This window comes from Empidonax traillii, unplaced genomic scaffold (genome assembly GCF_003031625.1).
Source record: "Empidonax traillii isolate 1590-97213 ecotype Southwest subspecies unplaced genomic scaffold, ASM303162v1 scaffold744:size612752, whole genome shotgun sequence".
Taxonomy (NCBI): Eukaryota; Metazoa; Chordata; class Aves; order Passeriformes; family Tyrannidae; genus Empidonax; species Empidonax traillii.
In genome coordinates this window covers 14,031-40,184 of record NW_020955937.1, presented here as the reverse complement: position 1 = coordinate 40,184, position 26,154 = coordinate 14,031, and the positions used below count along the sequence as shown (strand labels likewise).

The 26,154-nt window shown below is 38.2% G+C and overlaps 1 protein-coding gene across 1 annotated transcript in view; it reads right to left on the bottom strand.

The window, feature by feature from the left end:
• The window catches only part of SLC35F1 (solute carrier family 35 member F1), a 101,796-nt gene extending 75,868 nt beyond the window's left edge, over positions 1–25,928 (bottom strand). The window contains exons 1-3 of the mRNA XM_027900645.1: positions 25,884–25,928; positions 25,278–25,336; positions 24,218–24,393 (exon numbers count right to left, since the gene is read on the bottom strand). Coding sequence (XP_027756446.1) covers positions 24,218–24,393; positions 25,278–25,336; positions 25,884–25,928 — 280 coding nt within the window. The remainder of the gene's footprint in view (positions 1–24,217; positions 24,394–25,277; positions 25,337–25,883) is intronic.
• Between the last annotated feature and the right edge of the window lie 226 nt (positions 25,929–26,154).

Genomic DNA, 26,154 nt, shown 5'->3' with positions numbered 1-26,154 from the left:
TCAAAATCTTCACTGATAGAAGGGTTCATTACCAAGGCTAAAAGTTATTGAAAACTTCAATAGGGAATTCAGTATGTAATCTGCTTATTCTTGGACTTTTAAAGAATTGCTGTGTAAAATATTTAAGAAAAATAACAAATCCCTAAAACATTTCACTGCTGATGACCAATCAGCAAAACACTGCATGCACAAACCCATCTCTTAATTGTACTTATATTGTATTTTATATTTTCCTCAACATACAATTTTTGGTATTAATTAATTTTGCTTTTTCTGGAACCTCCATCAAAACCCAAACCCAATCAGTAACTTCATACACCAGTATTTGAAAATATGGCTTACATGTATACTAAAAGTTATCATCATCAGCCAAAAGTTATCTCATCAGCCAAAAGGCAGCCAAAACATCTTATTCTTAGAATTAATTTTTAAATTTGTTTATTTGACTTTATTTTTTTAAGATCAGCTGTGTGGTATTTGAGAACTTCAAATACCTGACAAGTTGGACAAATCCGGTATCATAAGCACAACAGAAATACAAATCCTCTAGCTACAAATAAGAGTTACTGCATGCATGAATTGTACCCTAAAGTTAGTATGAGAAACAGAAATAAGCATTGCTTTCCTAGAAATCATGACCTTTGGGAGCACTGAGAATGACCACTAACATATCAGTAACTTTACCGTATAGTAAGAACTTTTTCAGGGGACATAAACTCTATTTAAGCCCAAATATCTTTGAACTGAAACAAAGCTAGAGTTTGCTTTTTCAATTCATATTTTAATTAAAGAACTCAATGAAATATAGAGAAGTGAAAAACAATTTGTATTTTTAGCAAAAAAATTTGAAAAGTAATCTAATAAACAATACAAACCAACTAGATCTATAAAATACTTCTTCTCCTATACAGCTGCAAAGGACATTTTGGTTTTCATCAAAAAATGAAGGAGCTGCTATTTAGCACAAAACCTGCTTACATCTTCAAGTGCAATTTTTCATTTAGATTGTTTTTAGCAACAGCTAATTTTATTCAAACACACAGCAGTAAATAAAACAGGTGAAAAGAAGTAACTCTGTCTTCAAAAATCAGTATGTGAAAATTGTTCTTGTAATTAGTGTTAACAGGAAAAAAAAAAAAGGTTGAAGCTGATTTTTAAATCAAGGGTTAAGTCTATTTGTTGCCCAGTGACAAAATAGAACCACAGAATATGATGAGTTGGAAGGGACCCACAAGGATCATCAAGTCCGATTTCTGTCCTTGCAGAGCATCACCCCCAAGAGTCACACTATGTGCCTGAGAGCATTGCCCAAATGCTTCTTGAACTCTGTCAGGCATGGTGCTGTGACCACTTCCCTGGGGAGCCCGTTCCAGTGCCCAATCCTTACAGGACAACTGTGATCACTTCTATGATGAACATGTCTAAGCCAAAACATTTGAGTAATGGCTGTGGACAGAGCAACTACAGAAAAGTGGTATCAGTAATAGCTTTTAACAAGGCTGTTAAAAACCCCAAACAAACCAATGTAAGGCTCTTCTCTCCTCCCACCCCAGCCCCCTCTGCCCCCCTTACCTAAAGGGAAGAGTTTTCTCTGCTAAACGGGTGATTAATGGACCTGCCACTAGAAGGTGAAGGATGCCTTTTGGTAAGGGATTTGTAAAACCAGACCTGGTCCCAGCCTTGGGCTGTCTTTCCTGCTTCCACACTGAAGGATCCTGCTCACATATACATCAGATAGAAGATGAAGCTGCTTCTTGATAAGAGTAACCTTAGCTGATCCCAGATTTCATGCAAGAATAAAAGTGCAAGCAATAGGAAAGATAGAACAATACTAAAAATTCAGCATGGGATAGATTGTACTGCAAGGAAGGCATCTTCTTCCTGTGCTAGGAAGCAGTAGATACAACAAAGTACAGGGAAACTCTTTTAATGTGAAAGTTCTGGATTCAAACCTGTACTGCCTTAAAGCCCTCTTACTGAACACTATTTTGCCTGAGTGGTGTTATGTGTTTTACAGCTCAGGATGTGAAGGACTATACTGTGCATGATTTTCTTACATTACATTATATAAATCTGCACTAACACAGAAGTCAAAGTATCATGAAATATTATTTGAATAGGTTTCTTTGTATTCCAGATATACTTGCATTCTCTGTCTGTTTGATTATGACATAATAATTTATTTTTGAATAAGGTAGTCCCAGTTTCTTGGTCAAACAAGCACTTTTAACATCCATTATCAAAAAAAAATGCACTTACTTTTAAAAAAATTTTAGTATTTATCTGTTGATGAGCAACATTTTTTAAATGTCTATGATCTAAATTTTAAATGGGGATAACAATTTTTATTGCTTTCATCTCAGAGAGCCTTAACTGATGAGACAGCTGTGAATGGAGCCTTTCCACAGAACCTTATGTTAAGCCAAGTACGTCCAATAAGCCACTACACAAATGAACAGAAAATGCCTTTTCTCTGTGCTCATAAAAATTCACAGTATATTAAGCAGTTATTCTACAACCAAACTCCAAAAAGAAGCTGCCAGACTGCAAACCCCTAATAATCCTAAAGGGGAGTTTCAGAATATTCTTTGCAAAGCAAATATGGATGAACCAAAAGTCAACAGCAACTGTCTTTTGGAGTCTGTCCCTTCCTGATTGTAACTATATCACGCCTGGTTCAACTACAGCAAATGCTTTCACAGAATACCTGTCTGAGAAACACAGCTGGCTTTAATAAGCATTTTGTTTTGGAAAACTTAAATGGGCTGCTCTGTTTTGCTCTTCATTTAATTTCCTCTCCTACATTACTTCTTATCTCTCAGCTTAGAGTAACTGCATCCCATAAGAACATCATGGTAGAAGTGACTGTCTCTCTCTCAATCACAGTTTGTTGACTTTTGTATTAGAGTGCACCAGGAAACTCCCCAAGATGTGCTTAAAAGCAATTAGGATATTGGCTATATTGGGAGGCCCTGAGGGTTTACAAGCTCTCTTAGCATGAGGCCAATTTATGGATGCTTAAGTTGTAATGAAGCAGAAAATGTATAGAAAAATAAATAATCTAAAAATATTTAAGCCTCGGGAACATGCTTCAAGATGAGAAAATTTCTGACATATTATCCAAGTAGCAGAGAACTTTATGATTTAATAATAGGTTTGTTTTTTGAGAAACACTAAAAACTACTTTAAAATTAAACGATCCCATGTAAAAGCCAAAAAGCAGGACTATATTAAGAGAAAACAGCAAGGGACTAAACCCTCTATCCAGCACAGAACCAATACTCCATAAGAGCTGCAAAACTCAAGTTAACAGACAGGAAGGCCAAAATTTGATCTTTAGACAAAAAAAGTCCAACAAAATCTCATTAAATCCTCAGGCACTGAAAGAGCTTGATTAGTAGACATCACTGTAAAGGAAGAGATGGTGCTACCACAAGTGTACAGGAAATACAATGAAGTCAGAAGTTCAACTTTCCGTTACAAATTCTGCTGTGATGATACTGGTTACGATGCTCGGAAGAATAGCAGCTTTGTCAGCAAACATATTTATGTTTTGAATTTGGCTTTCTAATTTTTTTTGATACAAGAAACAAATCATGCTGAAGAAATGATGCTTGTAAGAAACGTCTATTAGTAGTTTTACGTACCCAAACAACAGATTGGGGGTTTCTAAAAGGCCCTCAAGAGAAGAAGATATCCAGCATAAGAAGTTTTGAGAAAGCATTTACGTAATTTAGTAGTAACCTTGAAAGTCAGAAATCTAAAAGATAGTGATTATGTTTTTTGATGTTAATGTTTATCAAAACCTTGTGCAAAATACTGTAAAGATGGTACTCTTTAATATAACAGAAATTGAATTTTCACACAGATCTGAGTTGTTTTTTTCCCAGGATAGTCCTGAGGGATCTATGTTAGAAACTGCTAAATAAATGGCCAAAGATGAAAGTCAACTTCTGTAGAGGGACAGTTCTGCCACCTTGCCTTCCATTTTGTTTAAAACGTGCTTTTAATTTCCTTTCAAATTGAGTGATTACTAGTGACTTCTTTTTCCTCCCTATCGCATTTAGATTATTAATGTGGGAAGTATGCCCAAGACCACTACACAGTCATTCTAGGCCACTTAATTAAATTTCATTTTATTCCGTTTGGATGACGAATACTGACCAGTTTGCTTGCAGTTAGCTCCTGGCCTATTTCACTCCTTTCAAATACCTGCTCACTAGCCCAGAGAGTCTTCTTTCAGCCATTAACACTACAAGGAAATATTCCATTTTGTTTTTGTGAACACCCTGTTCTCACCAGAGTTAAACAACAGAGTTGATACTGGACCAGCTGAGTTGCACTAGAGAACCAGAAACAGCAGGAAATATCATTAGATGGTGGTGTATGATGATAGAGATGTGGAATGATGCACAACCGGAATAGCCATCCAGAGCCCTCTCCACAGGGCACAGAACAAACAAGTTGCAAAGTCAACTGGACTATGCTTTCCTTAAATGTGTGACATTTCTCCTTTCTACTCAAGAAGGTAATGTGAATTAAAAACAAAATGCATCTTCTCCAAAATGTTGCCCTATTTATAGACTAATATTAATTCTATAAACCGGTACAAAACATAGGGCAGTAAGAACCTCATTTGTATAATCTACCACTGAGAACACTGTAATACACTTTTGATTTGCAGAAATGGTCCCCAAACTCTTTGAATCCACTTTTTTCTTACTATTTATTGCCTAGTTTATACGTGTACTAGCACAGAAGTGAGCAGAGTCAGATTACAGAACATAAGAAAAGAATGTGAGATTTACAATTGTATTTTGCATTAGAGAACCCTCTAAGGAGAGCATGGAAATAAGTACCCAAGGAGAGGAAAAGCTGTAGGATCCCCCACTTTTGTTCACAAATAGCACTCACTACAGAGACTAAAATGCTAGGGTTTATACAGTACCCTCAAGCGTTATTACTTATTATCATTTATATGATTACAAGTTGTGTTTGCGGCAATAAAATAAGGCTAAGCTCGGGTAGTACTAATAGCCAACTAATTACGCTGCTATAAAATGTTTATAGGTGGTATAAATTTCAATATTATTACTACCATGGCATGACACTCACATATTTTGTCTAAAGGAAGGTGTTAGAAAGCCAACCTCCATGTGCGCTATTTTGGCTATAATTCATACACAATTAGTGAAGACAACAGGATATAGGACCACTCCCACCCGGCTGTAAGGCCAACTTAAGTCTAATCCTGCAGCTACAGTAGGAAAGCATTATTACTCCAGATTCCTGTTTAGAGATGGAGAGGATCAAAAGAGTTCTTTCTCATTTTTATGGTCACTTAAAATTCCACCAGTGTTCCTTTAGCTGTGCCCAACCTTGTCAGACATCAAGAGCAATCTGAGATATTCAACTGGAAAATTAAAAGCTCTCTAATCTTCTACTTTGTGAATTTCCTCTTATTAATAAAGAGACATGACCCTACTTTTATCTAGATTTGGAAACGGCAAAAGATTCACTTAGGCAGGATACACACCAGCTTTAATGATATTGCTTTGTATAATACTTCACAGGTTCTTGGTCATATTACAGATAAATTTAGAAATGTAGGAATTATGCTATTTGGTGTTAGCAAATAAAGAAATCTTTCTAAAGATTATCGCAGCTCCTTGAGTAGAAGTAGGCAGTTGAAGGGAAAATATCATGGAACTGAATCTCCAAATTTCTACAGGGTATAAGAAAGAATGATCTGAATTCATTCAACACTGTTTTACCTCCTTTATCAAAACAGAGCCAAAACCAGTGAAAAACTGGATAGTTGCTGTTTCATCAGTAGGGGAAGGAATCTTTTAACAAGGTAGCTAGAGTTGCCAGTGGGGCATTTGAACCAAGCAGAAAGTGAGAAATGGAGACATGGGAGTACCTCTCGATCAGGTGGCTTTTCTTGCCTGTTACCACAGCAATTGAGCTTTCTAATATGATGGATTTAACAAGGCAACTGGGAACAGCAGGGAAGGGCGAGCTGCTCACTTACTGGAGCCAGAAGACAAAAGGCAGTCTGCCAAGGCCAGACAGAAAAATATTGATGGTGATCATTCAGAATCAGGAAATGAGGATTCACTGTTACTGGCGGAACACATTGCCACATAGTGGTGCTGAGTGGGAGGGTGAGATGGTAAAATCATTACAGCTGGTTTTAGAATGAAAAACTGAGGCCACTGCTGGGGCATCAGGCAACCAAGTCAGAAAGGGATCTTTTAAATTGGATTGGAAGTGTATATCACCCAGTACATAGTCACACCTATGTTACCCCTTGCAAGACTAAACCTGCAAGACCTGTAAGGTCTTCTGATACTGGATTCCAGCTGGAGTCCTGTGTGACCCATAGCAGTCACGAAATCATAACTGCTTCAGTATGTTCCAAGGAGTTTGTTTTACAAGATAACTGCAAAAAGTTGCAAATAGCATCTTCTCCTCCTTGTATTCTGTACCTGCTGTCAGCAGACTTTCCTCCTTTTTACAAGTGGAGGGAGCAGATAGTCATCATAACACCATGCAAGCAGGCTGTGTGCTTTTGGTGGCATGGGACACCTCTGCACTCAGTGAAGGCTCTACACTTTGCTATACTTCTAAAAACTTGGACCAGTGGGCAAACTGCATGCATTAGGCATAACATTAGGAGCACTGTTTAGTCTTTTCACTGGTTTGTCATCATTTTATCTACCTCTGGCCAAAAAGAGCACAGGCAAGTGTAGTCTCCTCTTCAGAGTAGCAACTAATGAACCTATCAATCAGGCATGCACCATTCTCAGTACTGCCAACCACAGACATTCAAAAATTTCTTTGAATGAGCTATCTCATTCAAAATCTGAGAGAGAGCTCACAAAATCTCATTATGCTGAACATACTTAACTTAGCATTAAAAGAAGAAATTGAGATTCCATGTTTGAACACTTTTCTTTGCCACTGTGTAAGAAACATACTTCTTATAAAACTCAGAGGAGGTATTTTCAGTTGACAAAATTAAATGAGGTTTTTCATACAAAAGCAGGCACATATTTATTATCATGAATCTCTTTACAACAGTGTTCTATAAAAGTTGGTAGCACTGTTCCGTGCAAAGCACAATATCTGGCAGTTCGCTTCACTGCCTCTGGTGATTTTCTTTCCTGTCCACAGCAGAGAAACAAGAATAAGATTATACTTTAAACAACTTGTTCAGTGTTAAACACTGAATCAAAGCTAGAAATAGGATTTTGACACTTTAAATGTGTTGTGTAATGTATTTGAACATATGGGGTCTAGAATAAAATAGCTTTTAAAGGCACTCAGCTACCACAGTAATGGATGGATGGACAGATAGATAATTTGTGTGCTTCTGATCTGATTTACTGCCTCGCAGAAACCTGTGTTGTACAGCACTGAATCTGCAAATTCCCTAAGGCTCTCTGCTTGACTGAACTCTAGCCACAAGGGGCATACCTTTCAAATATAACTTCATTGGTTTTATTTCCATGGCAGCAGCTATGAAAAGGTTATCCTGCTCAGATTAACTGCACCAGTATGTGTGATGAAATGTTTAATCATCAAATCCCTATAAGATACTATTCATATTTACTGTAATTCAAAAACATAGAAATGCAAATTTTTCTGCGTTACTAGAGCATATAGCTCAAGAGCTGATCAGAATCATCTCTGTTAATAAGATGTCTGACTTCAAAATAGTCTGTTTTCTCAAAATTTATCTATATGAAAAATTCTCATTACAGCTTAAAAATAAATCAAATCCTTTTGAAATTTCATTGAACTTCTGTCTGTATTTTAGACATGGAGATAATCCATTACTGACATAGTGAAAAGGCAACTCTGACAGAAAAAATCTTGTCCTACAATGAAGGTACTTTTCCTTTTTCTCCATAGTACATATTTCTCCTCTATACTTTTGATTGTTTCAGACAAAGGCCCTGAGAATGACCTCATGATTTGGTCTTATTGTATCATTTCTTTTGATAACAGCACGCCTTATACCACCCACTACTGCTGCTTTGATGTTCATTTCATTTCTTCTCCTAAAAATAGCAGCTAAGTTTTATCCTTATGAAACTGCATTAGAATAAAAATCGTTCCTAACACATTAACATGGGTTAAGTGCAAAAGAAACTAATGCCTAACTTGGGATCAAATGCATCATTTGAGGGTACTTTCTAAGATGTAATCAGTTGAGAAGCATTTTCCATCTATAGGTAATATTTGGAATAAATTATAAAAATGCTTATAGGATAAGACAGGGGAGCAGAGAGTGGAGCCTAACACAAACAAAAGGACTCTGTAAACAAGGGAAATCAGAAATAAGAAGAGAAATGAACCTTTCGATGGCACCGATAGTAGCATGCACAGCATAAAGATTATTTTGGTATGACAGGAAAAAATGGAATCAGTAGGGAACTCCTCTGATCACAGATGCAACACAGGGCTCTCAAATTACACAGAGGATGAGAACTGCTGTTCTCCAGGCATGCTGACTCACTCAGCTTTCTGCAAGCCTACATCAGTGTTTTGGTCTCAGCTCCCACGGCTCATTACAGCTTTGTTTCCTTGATTTACATGTCTGTTTGTCTGTTCAGGCAAACTCTTCACAGATTTCTTTGTAGGCAATCTCCAAAATTGTCCAGAAGGCTACAGGAAGATCATATTGTATTTGTGTTCTGAATTTAAAATAAAAAATCAATTTGGGCTGAACTTTGGTTTTTTGCCACGTTCAACCAAATCCTAAACCTTAAGTCCATATTCAAACTCGTGGCCATGTCTATTTCAGCCTTAATTTCATTTTGGTTTTTCAACTGGAACTGGACAAGGTTAAAAGACAATTTTTCCCTGTACAGTTGTTCCTTGAGGGAGTCAAGGAGTTGGAAAGGCGTGCCATCGACTCTTGTCCTTAAACCAAGCTACTGCCAAAATCTCACAAATCTGTAGTTTGGATAGGGTTGGTCTGACCAAACCTGACGGTCCAAACAGCCAGCCACCATGTAACCATCTGGAGACTGTGCCATCAGCAAATTCAGGCATCCAGAGCACAAAGTGTCACAGCCTGTCCCTGCTTGTTGCGCCCGACTGAGGCAAGTCACAGATATATCACGGAACCAGATTTCTACTTCCACATGTTGGAACCAAAATCCTTTTTGCTCCTCTTGGTCATCTCACCGCTGGAAACTGGGTTGTTCACAGCACTCACAAGAGGTGATCACTGAGCAGTGTCACTTTGTGACTCCAATGCCATTCTAAGTTGGGAAAATCAGTTCCTCAGGAAATAGTCCTGGAGGAACTGTTTCATTTAAGTGCTCCTGTCTGCAGTCCCTTTCCACAGCAGTTCCCTCACAGAGTCCTTTTGTCAACAAAACTAACAAAACCAGAGTTCCAGCAGTGATATTTCAAATCCTTTCTGCAGTGACACATGGCTAATTGAGTATCACTTTCCCATGCTGTGAACACTTGACAGCCAGAGGGAAAGAATGACTTAAGGCAGGTCTCGAGGAGATATCTGGGCAGTGTTGGGAAACACTTCTGTGTTTTCTTTACTCAGAAGAAAACACTGACTGCAATCTTTGGGATGCCTTTTTTGTGACTATGCAGCTCTGCCACACACCCACTGGTTTGGTGCCTAGGGCATAGCAAATTGTCCAATACAGTAAAAATAATCTTCTTGTTAAGGATGCTCCTGGCATGCAAGAGTAGTTTTCAAAGTGAATATACGTGTTTCCTGAGCTTCCTCACCTCGTGGATGTCTGTCAACTTTCCTTAAAACTCTTCTCTGACCATGTCTCCCTGAAACCTCACCAAACACAATTTCTCATGTTAATATTTTCCTTATGTACTTTTCTAATACCAGTTCTTAAAAATAGCTGGTGATTGCTGATGTGGTGGTTCACAAAGTGAACTGTGTCACAAAGTGTCATCTGCAAGTTTAACTTAGGAGGTCTTTTCATTTTTTTCTAAACATATATGTATCACTAGTTAACATAATTTTGGAAAAAAGTGAAGAGAACCCCTTTCTCACTATCATTTAAAGCTCTGAAATGCTTACTATCTGTGTACCTATTAGAATACTTATTGTCCTTGCTTTGAAGTTAGCAATGTAAATAGGTAATAAAATTAATTTGTAATGAAGACATTTAGTTTACTAAATTCCGCGAAGGGGAATGCTTTATTCCTGAATGCCACTTTGCAGCTAAATTATTGATATGGGGTATGATTTTCCGTTGAAAATCACTATCAGTAATTGGTTCATAACTCTACACAGAAGATATAAATTTTGGCTTCTACAACTAATTAATTCCAACCTAATAAATAGTAAGCTTTGTCTGTGAGACTGAAAAAGGCAATGACAAACATCACTGCTATTGATCCTATCACCTGGTACTTCCTTAATTCTACAGCTTTCTAGACCTGCCAGTAACGTCTCTCTCTCAATATTCAGGTTTTTGTGAAAAATTCTTCTTCTTCTAAATGTTACTTGCATATATAACCAATTTATCAAGTCCATTAAATAATACTCTGTACGCAACAAATTAAATCCATAAAACATTAAACAGAACTCAAGAAAGAACAGAACAAAAGCAACAGTGCAAAATAGTAATAATATGATGTACTTTTTTTTTTTTTTTGGAAGAAACAAGCAGTTTATCTCTCAATATTATCATTAACAGAAGATAGACTGTTCCCTCACCAAAGTAGGATTAATGGAAATTATCTTATAATAATTATGGTGAGAAATAGACAAAAGCTTCATCAAATTCATGCAAAGAAAAGCCTCTGTAATGCATATGACAAGGACCACTGACAATTAATTTCCATTTTTATATAACTGTTCAAAATATTAAGAAATAAGGAGATGACATTTTGTCAGGTTACTGACAAAATCTGAAATATTGAACTAAAAAACCCAAGTATTTTATGAAAAAACTGAGAAGGAAAGTTGATAGAACCTGACAATTTGCAGTTAGCAACTTCCAATAAGGAATGAGTTGCTGCTGTAACAGAAACAGGTGGGCATATAACAGAAATTGAAGGCAATTGTGAAACTTTTAAGCATAAAGATCCTGTGTAATTTTGAATGATGTGATTTTCTTTCTTGTGTCAGTTGCCTTGTGTTTATTTGACTGTTTAACTTGGAATTTCAGGTGCACATACTTATTAACATCTATTTAAACGTTTGTTATCTAGATATGCTTAGAATTAACGATTGATACAAAGCTCTTTGCACTTGTCTACACAAGTTCATTGACACAGCACCTCTACATTTTAGACACCCTCCTTTTCCCATGGAAAGGGCTATGACTTTTTTCACTGCTTGACAAATGAAACAAGCACCTCGCTTTTAAATCAAGACTGTTTTCACAGAGATGATTTTTAAGAGAAACTCATCAGCCATAAATATGACATGCCTTCAGGCAGCTTTAGGGATGGATACAATCTTTATAGACAGAGACAATGAAATACAACCTATGTAGGAAATGAGTCAGCTCTGCTAGAAATGTTTCTATCATCAAGGCATAGTAATGGCGCAGTTCTTTCACAGACACTCTGGGAGCTCTTCTTGCAATCCTCCACTTCTGTTAATAGAAATGCAAACATACTCAAGAGGAAGTAGTTACGTATACGTGCCCAAACTTCCGTGTTGCCTTGTATCTTATATTTATCTCAATGGGCTGCATAATGAAAAGGTGAGTGTGTTTTCTATTTTGAAAAAGGATGCTATTCAGCAGTCATTATATTATGGGGAAAAATACTATTGTAAATAACACAGTCATTTGTCTTCTCAAAGGCAGGTTGTTCTGAGATATGACTTGAATTCTCACACCTTGAAACAGCAACACATTTCTTTGCTTCAGTGTGCCATATTCTTTAGAGAAAAAAGAATCCTACTTTCTTTTTTATTGATTTTATTTTGCTCCATACTTCAGAGATATATTCTTCTGATAAAAACACACTCTTTCATGTTTTCTAAGCAAATAACAATAGAAGAAACAAACACATTCAAAATCCTCACTAAATTAAAAGTGTCTGTATTCCCACATTTCTAATACTTCATTCACAAGAGAAAAAGCAGGTGGTTTTGAGTGTGCAGATCTCACATCATCATGCACTGCAGATCCACAAGCATTCCCAAATATTATTATCCATGCAATTTCAGTGTTACAACTACAGTGTGGGGAGAAATGTTGAGAAAAGTTTCTGTTCAGTAACTTCCAGTGATTATTACTTTCCTTATTACATCCTCAAGAGAGTCCCACAAAGAGAGGCAGTCTGGTGTAGGTGTAGGAAAATACCACTGGGAAGAGGAATATGCCACCTAGGACATGCCAGTGATATATGCCAATCATGCTATCATCTAAACAGGAACTGAAATATCCAGGCATATGCCTTTTGATATGCATATGCTTTGTGCTTGTCCCTTGACATGATTTCTCCACCTTGCCCACCTGACATGCTGTGGTTCCTCATGCATCAGTGTTCAGGATTGCACCAGGGTAGGACCATTTCCAGTCTCCACTTAAAGTGTTTCTCATTCAGACTTCCTACTGTGAAGCTGCCTCTGTAACTTCAGCTCCTGCCAACCTACCACTTCGTCATCTACCTGGTTTTCTTAGAAAGCACTCAACCCAATGATCTCAATCCAGTGAGTGATGGCTGCCTGGTTCAACGGCCAAGTTCATTCAGACCTCTTATCTTCAGCTTTAGCTGGAACCCCTTCCCAACATGCATTTCTATAACATCAGCTTTGGCTAAATCATGAGAGCATCAGAAATTCACTGGAGTCCTTCAAGTGTTTTTGCTGCTCTCTTCTGTTTTGAAATACAGTCCTAACACAAGACATATTTTGTCTTAGGACAAAATTTAACCCATGATTTCAGCACACTGTGTCAAAAGACTCCACAGGGTCTTTTCACAAGAGCCCACACATTCAGGAATTCACCCTCATGCTTGGAAAGTGCTCACTGGTAACTTGTTTGCCATGGAAAGCATGGCAAGTTTCTGTCTCCTTTATAGCACGTCATCTCTTTGAATTGTTGTAGAAGCTGTGAGTGGACATGAGATGTTCCTGGTTACACCATGGCCTGTTTCTTATCATATGCGTGTCCAAATAAGCATGAAGCCTAGCTCAAGAAGAGATAAAGTTCACTGGGATCTTGAGGTGATAAGCAATATAAAATAATACTGAAAATAAATTCTACTGATAATACTTAATTGGCAGGTTTTTATATGTACGCATGTATATAATTAGAGGAGTGTGCATGATAAAACTCCATGAATGCAAACCACCTCAGGTCCTTTTAAATTTTCCTTTAGAAAAGGAAACAAACCTCTTACATTTCAAACATAGGAAATAATCCACTAATTATTCTTTCTCTACACCAAGCAGCTGAAATCTTAAAGAGGACACTCAAAGGTATATTCAAACCAAAGATTTCAAATAGCAATGAAAACAAACAGCATATATCATAATTTATGGTCATGAACATGCATCTCCTTCACTTACATCATCAATGGTGCAAATAAGTGCACATCCACTTTACTAAAACAGTGACAATCCACCCCTACTCTAGGGTATTAAAACCTCCCTTAGAATTAACCACACAAGAGCCAACTATCAGACGGCAGACAGATAATCAGAGAAGCATGGACAAATGATATTATGTAAACATTCTGGTAGCTGCGCAGAAGCAAGTTAATGAATATTTAACTCAGAAAAGGCACAGATGCATAATTTTCCTTTGAAACCTTATTTGTTATATTTCTGTAACAGTTACAAAAATATCCCTGTGAATTGACTGTCACTGTCAAATAACTGAAAATTAAAGGATAACTGCTCCTTTGAGATATGCACATGGTCTCTCCCTCCCCTGTGTATTTGGAGTGCTCACTATTGCTGTCAGAAAAGAACTCCCACCTTCCCCTCAAAGATTCCTCCTCTCATCAGGGAAAAATTTGTAAGAAATGGAGGAGGCTGCTAGACGGAATATACTATATACTATCCTTCATCTTTTCTCTTTAATGCTAAATCAAGAAAAATAATGCAGGGGGAGGTTCTAACATAGCTGGTTGCTAATGACCTTGAGCTGCTCTATTCTGCAGTGACTTGGGTATAAAGCATCCTCAACGTTTGTGAAGCAATGTTGCAGCCAAAGGGACACCTAAGCTAACGGGTGAGTCCCCAGGTCCCTGCACCCCAAGCATCTTCCAGAAGTGACTTGGTGCTCCCCCCTGTCCTTGGCAGCTTATGAGCAGAAGGGAGAGCACACAGCATAGCTGCAGCTTGCGTACTGAGTGCTACATTTATGAATACCCTTTCAGATGAAGCTGCTATTATTATAGCACTATCATCCAGAAATGCAACAGGAGTTCAAACCAACCATATGCCAATAGCTAACAGTTCAGCCAAACATAAATGAAAAAATATGCTTACACAATGGTAGATAAACTTATAGAATATTTGTACATTTTTACACCATTTCTACATTTGTACAACTGAAAGATGTGTTTAGCTGTAACAGTAATTATATGGATTACTATGGTAATAATGGACATGAAAGAAGAGAAAATCACTGCTTGTGTTAGGACCAAGTGTCAGCCAGAAGAATAAGTTGAAAATAGAGCGTTATACTACTAGCATAACTTTTTATTCCCTTGATTCTTATTGTCTCATAGGTAGTACTTTCAAACCTTCAGAAGAGATGGTCTTCACAGGGACTTTGCTGCAAGTCTTAGGTACAGTTTACAACTGGGTTCTGCAAAATGGGATGATACGGAGCCTTTGACTTAATGAAAACTTAGGAAGTCAATCCAATTCACTGCAGGGACCACTTTATTCTTTCATTATGATTCTTTTTAATGAGAAAGGCGATCTCAAGGATAAACCCTACTCCTCTGAATTTTTACACTAGTTACATACAAAGCACCATTTTGGCAGAGTGGGACTTATCTCCTTCAGGCAATACAGTTATCATCTTGTAACCACACTTCAAATCTCCTGTATGAACAGTGAAGCTACGTGTGCTGAATGTGGATCCTGCAACCCTGGCTAGCTGTTTGAATTGATTAATGTTTAAATATTCAATAAATCACAGGGAAATACTGATACTGCATGAAGTGGCAGAGACAACCCCTGCATTCTGCTTACAGCTGTAGGATCACGAGTACACTATTTTATCAGAACCATTAGCTTTGCTCATTGAAGTGGGAAGGGATGGTTGGTTTTGCAACCATTACTTGAGATGTTTATGTATTAAGAAGTGTCAGACCCATATACTAACATTACAAAGGACAGGTATCCCTTAACTGTACAAAATATAAAATGTTTGTGATTCAGCTCACATCCTTAAGAGGCAATTTATTATTTGACATATTGTGTGGCAATCTGGGCTAGACAGGGAGCTTCTTTACCTTCAAATAAAATTCCTGAGAGCAATATTCTTCCTCCTGTAATACTCTGATACTGTGGTCTAAATTTCAAAGCTCGGTATGTGCTCACTGCCATGGTACCTGAGCAAATCCAAGACCATACCCTACAATACCTTGCTTTCCACATGCTCAAAAGCCTTAATTCTTTTATTTACAACAGTTATGCCCCTATCTGAATCTGAGGTACAAATATATGTAATGGCAGCTGCAGAGATAGGGACAAAAAACAAGCAGCCAAGATGCACGAGTGGTTCAAACTACATTTCCTCAGAGCTTCCTTGAGCCTGCCCACTCAGCCTTCCAGGGACGAGGCTTATCTTCTGAAACAGGAACTTATAGACTTGTGTTCAGATTAGCCCTGTGTTTGAAGGGCTGGCAGGGCTCCTGGAAAAGTGAGAAAGGAGACAGCTTTCCAGGCTCAGCCACAAAATCTAAATTCTGATCCAAACATAAATGCTTGCAAATATATGTCACAGATTTGCACCAAGTCTCAGATTTAGGTGCTGGCATCACAAAGAAAAGCATAACAGTATAAAATGCCACACTGTGAGGGTTTTTTGATTCTGCTAAATTCCACTATCTACCTGTGATGTTGCAGTTGTGAGCTGAGTAACTATATTGTTTCCCATATTATTACATCTGTGGTCCCTATTTATGCACTTACTGGCATGGAATGACCACAGCTGGCTAAATATTCCTAAAATGAATGTACATTTACCTCCAGGGTAAAACTGTCTTTTTCTCAAGTAGCATATTCAGTATAGACATTGCCTCACAGCAGTGATATAGCATCTTGATGCAAACATGGTTCATCTCCCAGGACACTGGCCAGCCTAAAGCTCAGCATCCCTTTCACGCTCACTGCACTTAGTGCCTGTAAGGTTTGCTCTCATAAAATATGCACCAATCTTTGAACCATGGTGCAATTCTGAATGCTGTGTCTAGAAGGTACTGGTTGAGGGTATAAACTTGGCAGCCAGAAAGATGACTGGGTCTGAGCTTCCTGAAGTGAGAGTGATCTGAACTGCCCAATTTGAATTTTTCAGGGACTTTTTACAAAGAGAGGTACTCCTAGTTCACATGCAACCTTAGAGAAAATTTACTTTCCGAGTGGAGACCTCTTGTTTCCTCATTTGGGTAAAGAGGATGGTAAGACAACGCCCTTTTGTTTCTGTGCTCGTTGGCATCAGCAGGCACAGGAAAAATGAGGTGCTCCTATCCTTTCACTCAACGCCCTTTTACATTCTTTGTCTCTGCTGGCACAAAGGATACTTCTTTGAGCATCAAAGCTATTTTGAAAGCAACCTAGTAAAACAAGAAGCCTCTCTGGACTGAATGAGCTGCATCAGGGATCAAGAAATACTACTACAGAGAATGCATGGATGCTTGATTAGCCCTGGCCTTTATTGCTTTGGGGTTATCATGATTGTATTAGTGTTTGCATCATTAAACCATGACATACAGTGATCATGCTTAACTGCTGCCACCTGCATTCCTTTAGAACAGTACTTTCCAATTTTCAGCTTGTATGTGCTGTGGGATGTCATGATTTATTCCAGTGACACGATGCAAGAGGATGGACTGTGCTGCTTTGCCCAGGATTAAAAGAAGGACAGATATTTTGTAACACAGGATGCATGCTGTGGGTTTGGAAAGCAAGTGTCTAACCTAACAATCAGGAGCACCTCACTGAGAGAAATAACAGCACTAGAAAGAGCTGAGTGGTTCTTTTGAGCCTTTACCTGCCAGTATATTTTTCCTATGTTTGGGGCCAGGATTCCTCTCTGTAAGTGTTTATTTGTACCTTGTTAAATAGCTGGCAAAGCAAAACACACCGATGAAAATAAAAATTGACTGAGCCCTGAGATTCGCTGAGATGCCTGATCCTTTGCGTGGGTAGAAAGGAGCAACAGGCCAAAGCAGAAAGCATCTGTCTCCTGCTCAGTGCAACAAGGACAGCTGACAGTGAAAAACCCTGAGTATTAAAAAATACCACCCAATCCCTCTGCTAGGAATAGCAAAACGAATCAAAACAAAAGATCAAGAGGTCAAGTTCTACTGGTTTTAATGCCATCTTTGTATCACCAACATGGCCTATTTTTTTTTTTTTTTTACACTGTCTTTCTACCAGCTATGCAGAATAATCACACTGTGTTGAAATTGCATCTGTTTCTGTATTATGGTTAAGAATGCAAGAAGACTTCACTGGACTGGAAAAGGAAATTCTGTGGTTTAGGGCAACTAGCATAAAGAATGGGATCCCAAGCTCCTGTATGAAAACTATACATACCTGAAAAGTTTAATACCTCACTGAATTGTTATCACCTACAGAGTAAAAGATTCATTCAGTAGAGAGAACAGCAGCATTCAGCATTTTATAACAGGAAATTTTTAAAACTCAATTGAAAGTAGAAAGAAAATTCAAACACAAACACAATTATTATGTAAATGGAACTGAACAGAATCTGGCTCTAGTCATACTGGTTTTTTCTAGCCATCTTGCTGTGTTGTCCATGATGTGATAGGCAAGTTCCAAACACATAACATATTATAATTCTTGCTCCTGCGATCATGCTATCCAAAACTGAAAACTGCACATTACAAAAAAGATCCCTGCAATTTGAAGTGCCTGAAAATAGCCAGTATTCTAGTTTCATTTCTCCTAGAGTACAAAATTCCCTATGAATATGAAAAGGGCTCTTCAAAGCCCAGACAAAAGGACTGTTTGGCTGACCATTTTCATAATAAACATATCCCACACAGTTTGGCATCCCTAATTAGAAGCCCAGAGTAATTAGGAGAAAGTGCACTGCAGACAGCAATGTGTAACACAGCAGGGAGACTCTGCAGCGCTGTTATGAGAATACCAAAGACCTGAAGGTCATTATTTTTCACCGGTCCCAATCCATGCTTGCTGCTGTGTTTCAGTTTTACAGCCCAGGGTTAGCGTGGCCCCTTGCACTGAGAGGGGCATGAGAATCATAGAATCACAGAATAGTTTGAGTTGGAAGGAACCTTAAAGATCATCCAATTTCAACCTCCCTTCCATGAGTAGGGATACCTTCCACTAGATCAGGTTGCTTAAAGCCCCATCCAGTCTGGCTTTGAACACTCCCAGGGATGGGGCATCCACAGCTTCTCTGGGCAACCAGTGCCTCACCACTCTTACAGTAAAGAATTTCTTCCTAATATCTAACCTAAAGTTACTCTCAGTTTAAAGCATTCTTCCTTGTCCTGTCTCTACATACCTTTGTCAAAAGGGAGAGATGGGACAGCTTGACTTGGCTTTCCCTGTGCTTCAAGGGCAATGGCACAGCTTCTTGCAATGTCTGCCATGGTTTGCAGGCCAGTGTTTAGGCTGGGTGGTCTCCTTGAGGGACCAAGGACCACTTCTATCACAGGCAGATAGGACCATAAAGCTACTTGGCTGCAGTTTGTTGAATATTTAGTTCGACACTGGAGGGATAACCAAGCTTGTTGTTCTACTGCAGTGGCATTAGTATATTTAGGAAACTGAACAATGTTGAAATGGATCTTTTCTAATCAAAATAACTCCCTGTCATCTTCAGTGAAGAGAAGGCTTCTGAAGGCTTATTTCTGAAGGCTCCTCCTTGAAAATTCTGATGGGATCAATGTCTTTCCAGAAGACGTTTCATCTCAATGGTGCAACACATATTGTCCAAAGTACATGATATCTAATCAGTTTGATCAGCTTAAATCATTTACTTGCTTTCTTTCCTAGGCATGTTCTTATGGGCAACTGACAAAAAAGAGGTGTTAACACAAAGGAAATTTTGTTATGTCTACCTAAGTTAAGTGCACAATACTTTCTTTGTGTTAATATAACTTTGCTAGTGGAGTGAAATTAAGTAAAAAGAGGCATTTACCCTTTCTATCATTCAATAAATAGCCATCAAGCACTGCAGTAAAACAAAGCAAGTCCTATATAGTGCTCTACTATCCTTCAAGTGGCTGGTTTTGGTCAATTTTGTTGAAGTAGGAAGGATGCTGTGGAGGGGTGCCATGTATCTAAATGGAGATACACACTTGAATAGCAGATAAATCAAGAATTAACATAAGGCTGAGATACTAATGTCATAAACCAATCTGACATAGAAATGCATAAAAATGACATGCCAGTAACAGGTCTGCAATCATAACAGTCTCGCAGGACTCTCCAGCTGACTCAGGGGCACAGATCACATTTGATCATATGTCAAATCTAACACATTACAGTTACTCTAGGGAAAATCATATTTCCATTGACATATGCTATAGCCTCATCACTTGGCCTAGAAGCAGAGTTCATCCAGACATAGAGATGTATAAAAACATTTCTGAACCAGTAAATTATTGCCATCCCTCAGTAATGGTGGGATGAAAATACTCAGTAACTTGTTGCACTAAAATTAAAGAAACACCTTGCAATGTGGAGCCCTACTTGCACAGAATCCTGTTCTTAAGACTTTATGGTTCCCTTCTGTGCAGAAGACATCTCCATTGCTCCCTCATTTCTTGTTTTCCAGAATAACAAAAACAATCTGTTTCACATTTTTTCTTCTTAAAATGTTGTCTAGCAGATGTGCTGTTTTCATTTGTAGCATATATGACGTGGCTTTTAGAAGTAATTTATTTTTGGTGGTAAGCTGCTGCTGATTGCACCTATGTTGACTGTTAGCAATTAATATCTTCTGGTCTAGTGTGGAAAACTTCCCACTTAATGCTTTTTAAGGTGCTAAAAAAAAAAAATCTCCACCAGCTCTATGTCCCACAGCTCCATTTCATTGGTAGGAAGCTTCTATGACTGATAACCAAGCCTTTTCTTCGACTAATAATAACACACATCCCAAAGGAGTATATGAAAGTATCCTGATAAGGTTTTGGTCAGCAGAATCCTCTGCTGACAAGGAGACTGAGGTGAGACAATATGTGTTAAAACCTTCTTCTCAGCTAAGAGGTGTTACCACGGACAAATACAAGTTTTGGTTGTGAAAACAATAGGCATGAGAATCTCAAGAGAAGGAACTGAGGAGGTCCTTATTACCTACGAAATGTTTGGCACATCAGCCAGATAAAACATAATGACATTCAATGCCTTATCATGTTCCATCAGTGACAATAATTTTACAGCATCATTCTCATACAAAGAAAACTCTTAAAGAATAATATTCAGATCTCAGCACTGGTGCATTAATGTGCATTGGACTGGGTGTCTAGTGGATACCTCTTTATGGGCAAGTGGCTGCTGGCATCTTTGCATGGCTGAGTCTGTGCATTCCTAACTGTGAAGAACCTTCACACAAACCTCTTTAAGGCAATCATAAGTTCAACTTAAAACTACATGTAACAGAAAAAAAATTTTAAAAACCAAAATAAAATAAAATAAAAAGAACATTGAAATATTTGGGATAAAAGAGAAAGTTTTCTAGATTCCAGATACATGGTTGAACTTTAAAGTTCAATTGATAGAAACAGTGGTTGGATTTTGCACCAGAAAAATTCCAGTTTAGACGAATTCTTTAACATTTTCATGATCTCTGCCTGAGTAGTATCCATGTTTTAAGACTCATATGAAAATCTCACAAGAACAGATCTCCTTCAATGCTCTTATCACTTTTTATTTCTGGTCATGAGAGTAAAATTGCAATAATGATGACATGCCCTACTTACATGGACTCCACTGCTCAAAACTACTGAGTCTACCTTCAAACTGGTTCCTCATCAAGTGCTACAGCACAAGCTCTTCCTTTTTTTTTTTTCCCTTAACATGGAAATGAACCTTAAAATGCTCAAGAAATTCTGACACCTGTAGGACTGAGCATCTCCTACACTATCTGATGCTAGGTGGATGCATTGCAAGGTGGTAGTGCTAAGCTTTGCATCCATTAAACCGCTGTGCTAAAATTATTTTGGGAAAAAAAATCTCAACCCAAAAAATAAAAATGTAGTGGAAGCCGCTGGTTCCCATGGGCTAACTTTAGCTGCTGGAAGTTGAGTGTTCACTGTAGAAGGCTTTAGTCCAAAAAGCTCAGGAATCAGAAAGCTTTAATCATCTGCTAATGATGATTTTCAGAGACCAGTGCAAATTCTACCTTTTCATTATCATTCAGGGAATATATACAGGGTGATGTGACAATCAAGGGACAGCTAAGTCAAAGGGCATCCACAGTAAATCAAAATTTGGAAGAAGTCGCTACAGAAATAAGGATTCTTTATGTCACAGGAAATTACAGCTTTCAGTCCTACAGTGAACTAAGGGGTTTTTTGCCTGCCTTGAGTGACACCTTCTAAACAGTACATTCAGCAAAAACCCCAGAGATTAAAAATGCAAGCAAAGAAAAAGACAAAGGGATGCTGTTGTTTTTTACTAGCAATGAATTTATGATGGTTTGATTTCTGAAGGAGAAAGGGCAATCAAAAGAATCTTCAATCTTGCATACAGAGTAGAAAAACCTCTTTTGAAAAAAAAAAGCCTTCAGATGTTCTCAGCACTCAGAACAGAATCATTCCATATAAAATTAATACCAATGCGATTTCCATCTATTAATGGACAAATGATTAGAGCTGCTAGAAAAACTGTCTTAGTGGAACAAATACAGATAATGAATTTGAATAAATACACAAGCAAGAAGACAATGTCAGGCTCAATCACTTGGCAATATTAAATGCCAAGTAAATAAGTTGACTGTGTAGTACTATACCATTCAGCAGGAACGTTGTGCTGAGTGCCTGGATCACTGCTTTCACGACTTCTGTCACAAATTTTGTTCTGGATTTTTTTTTTGGACCAAACGGTCTTTTTTGGGTTTTGGGTTTTTTTTTTTTGACAGCTGCATATCCAGACTATTCCATTGGTACGCTCTGTGTGTGCTCTGGTTGTTTATATGGTCTGTATTCAACCACAGGCCTGTTCAAACGTCTTCCCCAACTCTTCTCACTTGTCCATAAAATATTTTCCGCATCTCCCTAATACTTTCCCATTTAGTTCCAAAACCTATCTTACTGGCACAACAGATAGCTCTGACAAACTTTCTTTAGCCCACCACCATATTTTTCAACAGTCAGAAAACTATTTACAAAGTGACATTTTAATACATATTTTTATATGTCTAAAGCAGAGTGCTTGATAGCATTTTTTAAATGTCAATATATACCAGGTATCAAACATTATTCTAAATAAACAAACCCCTGTAATGCCCAGTAGAATGCAGTATGTATATGGATAAACCCTCTCACAAGCTAGAATTTTCAAAAAGTAAAATCTATTTAAAAGTCATAGGGACTTGCCTTCCACAGTATCTAAATCAGTACCGAGAAGGACATTTCTGGGACAGAACTTATGAACATCCAGGCAATCCTACACTCAGAAGAATTATTTTTAAACACAGATCTCCAGAAAGATGCTACTAATAACACGTTTTAAACCCTTAGCAGAGCAAAGTATGTGGTGATGTTTCCCCCTACACAAACTGAAATATCAAGACAGTGAGACACTGCCTGAGCAATCTCTCCTTATATAACAGCCAATATTTCCTCTGCAGATTGGACTTCATTGCTTCTGAAAAATGTCAATGGAGACCAATGTTTATAAAACTTAAGTTGTAACACATATAAGTGCTTTCTGCTGGAGTACAGCGGTATATTTTAGACTGTTTATTTTTTGCATGGATACTAAGTCCTTACTGCTTTGGAACAGTTTATAGCATTGTATCACAAGACTGTATTATGAGTGAAGAACTTAAGTTTCAGGACTGTTCCCAAAGCATCAAAAGATGAAACTTCAAAGAACGATCCAAAAATAATTGTTCCTGTAAGAAAACATGAACGTTTCAGTATGCTGATAAATGTACCACAGCCAAATACATTCTGTAGTTCTTTTCTTCCATAGAGCCCTTGTGTCAGGAGAACACATTATATTTTTGCTCTTTTATTTTGCTTCTAATTTGTGTGTTCTGTGAAGGAGAACAAAGGAGAACAAACAAAAGGAAAAGAAAGAGTAGGTGAGAAAAGTACTTAAATGTATTCACCTCCTACACCTCATCTACATACGAAATCTCAAAGATGGGAGGGATGAGCAGGAAAGGCATATTATATATAGATTTTCAAACAAAGGATTATTAGATACACAGTACCAAAGCACACTATAATGCATTTCTCATTTTGGAGGTCAGATTGGTTACACAGGGTCTGTGGCAAAGCAGTGGCGGGACTGCAGAGCTGCTCTGCCCACTACAGCACCCCAGAGAGATATCATCCTGAGTTCCCTCCCTTCATCTCCTACTTCTCAGTAGCTAAAAATTGGCTGCTATTTCTTTCTAATAGTGAACTCCTGAATTGCTGTGATTGGCAACTTGAACTAGCAAGCTCCTCATTGATTGCATCTGAGCTCTCCTTAGTCTATGTAAGATGTAAAGTGTACCACTATTTCCCAGCAAGGCATGCTGTCAAATCCAAAACGAACTCTGAGTGTATGGCTGTGGTGTAAGAGGAGCATTACCATAAGAACAATTAGGAATTCAAATGTACTGATGTTTCTTTTAGCTTTTAGGTAGCACCGTGATCCTTGCCATCTACCCAGTCACTCTTTGCTAATGAAGATTCATTCAGTTTTTTTTCAGTTCATCAAATACATATTACTAGGTAATGTAAATATGTAACAAATATTAATGGGGTTTGTGTCTAAATCATATTGCTTGTTGTTCTTGAAAAGCCTTTATCCTTGCTGTTTTCTGCAAAACAGTTTGGGAGGGACACTTACCTTGTCTGACGGCTAGTGTTGTTGTGTAGACCAAGAATAGAAGGATATAATTGAGGAAGCTCTGAAAAACAGGCGTGTTGGCATGGAAATCTTCTGACAAATACTTGCTCGTGAGACCAATGCCACAGATAAGGAGGGAGAGTACCTGGCCAAGTGCCACAGACAGCAAGAGATCCCTGAAAGGAATGAGAAAAACAGACATAAACTACTCAGCCTCCTCACCAAGGAGAAAATGCTCACTGTCCTCAAGGAATCATGTTCAACATTGCTAGGACATGGGGAGAAACGTGATGCTTCAGTCCATGAGAGGATCTGCTGGGTATAGCCAACATAACATTTCCATTATTTCCGCATTTACCATGGGCTTACACATTGCCCCAACATACTAACTTTTATTCACATGTTAAACAACAGCAGGTACATTCCTGCCATTTAATTTTGCATTTCACATTTCACAAAGGATAAATGACTGTTTAAATTAACCAAAATACGGCACTGCTTCCTTTGAGCATCTTCCTTACAAGAAAGATCCAGGAGTATCATTCAGAAACAGCAGGAAACACAGATCTTCCAGGACTTAGCAGCCACAGAGAAAAAGAAGAGAACTGTCCACATGAATACATTTCATTATATAAACGATTCTTTCCATCTACTATGCAAATGTATTTATATTTTCTTTCATCTTTCTCACTGCTTAAACTATTCTGTTTGTTGGGAAATTTCCCCCTCTTGTCTCCTGGTTCTTAGAAATGTATTTTCTGGGTTGGCTTCCCACTTTAATCTATTTTTCTTATTTTCAATCTCTAGTATCCTCTGCATTCTCCTACTACAGCATTCCACATTCTCTCTCCCTACAGGTCTCTTTTACTCTTCTTGTAGAATTTATTATCTAACCACACAGCCCAACTGAGTCTAAACAATTGTCCTTTTCCAATTTTGGTCACAGGATCCCCTATACCCTATACAACACAGGGTGTTACTATTCAAAAATATCAGTATTTTTGAAATTACCCTTAAGAGTTTTCCCAGGTTCCCCATATGTCTGTACACTCAGGCTGACCAGACCTGCTCCACAGCTACACCTTCCCATGCAGAAGCATGAACTGTGAAAGTGTTGGCCTGGTAGAAAAGCAAGCAAAAAGAATGCAAGGAGAGCAAAAGGATATCCAAAAGGGACATCTTCCCACTGCTGCTGTTGCTGTCACTAGTCCCCAGAAAAGAGGGACTGAGGTCCCTAAGGGAATCCATGAAGGAGAAGAGAAGATGGGAGAGGAGCATGCTCTCTCCGTGGGAGAGTAGCAATATCTCATTCGAGCCTGGAATGAGGAAAGGGGCTAGGCAATTCTAAAGGAACAGAGGAAGGAGGGCAGCACCCTGCTCAGCTGTAACAGTATTTCATGCGTGTTCTCTGCCAGACAGTTTAAAAAAAATTGCTTCAAGGCTGCTTTGCTTTCTCTGACACATTTCCCTGACCTTGGCTCTGCATATTTGGCAATGATAAGCATCTGTGCTCCCACAACTTGGTAAACTCAAGTGTCGGATTTGTTTCCCTTTTTCTCACAAACAATCCTCCCACAAACGTGTCATGGTGTCATTCATGGCGTGATTCAACCAAACAGACACTGGAAAGCAGAGAAGGCTGGGTAGTTATATTTGGCTAACATACCTCACTGACAAACAGCTTGACACAGAGCAAGAGAACAAACTTCATTGTGCTAAACCCTGTGCTTTGATGGGAGACTGCTGGGTAAGCAGCAGGTAAGACTCTACAACTGCTACCTCCACTTTCACATTACTCATTCTACTGTGAAACAAAACCATGGGAAACAAACACACTCCATGGAGATTACACCTGAGACTATAATGCAAATGTTGCTTACACTATTGATCCTCAGTCCTGCCACTACCTGCTTTGTAAGTAAAAGTTGGATCAGCAT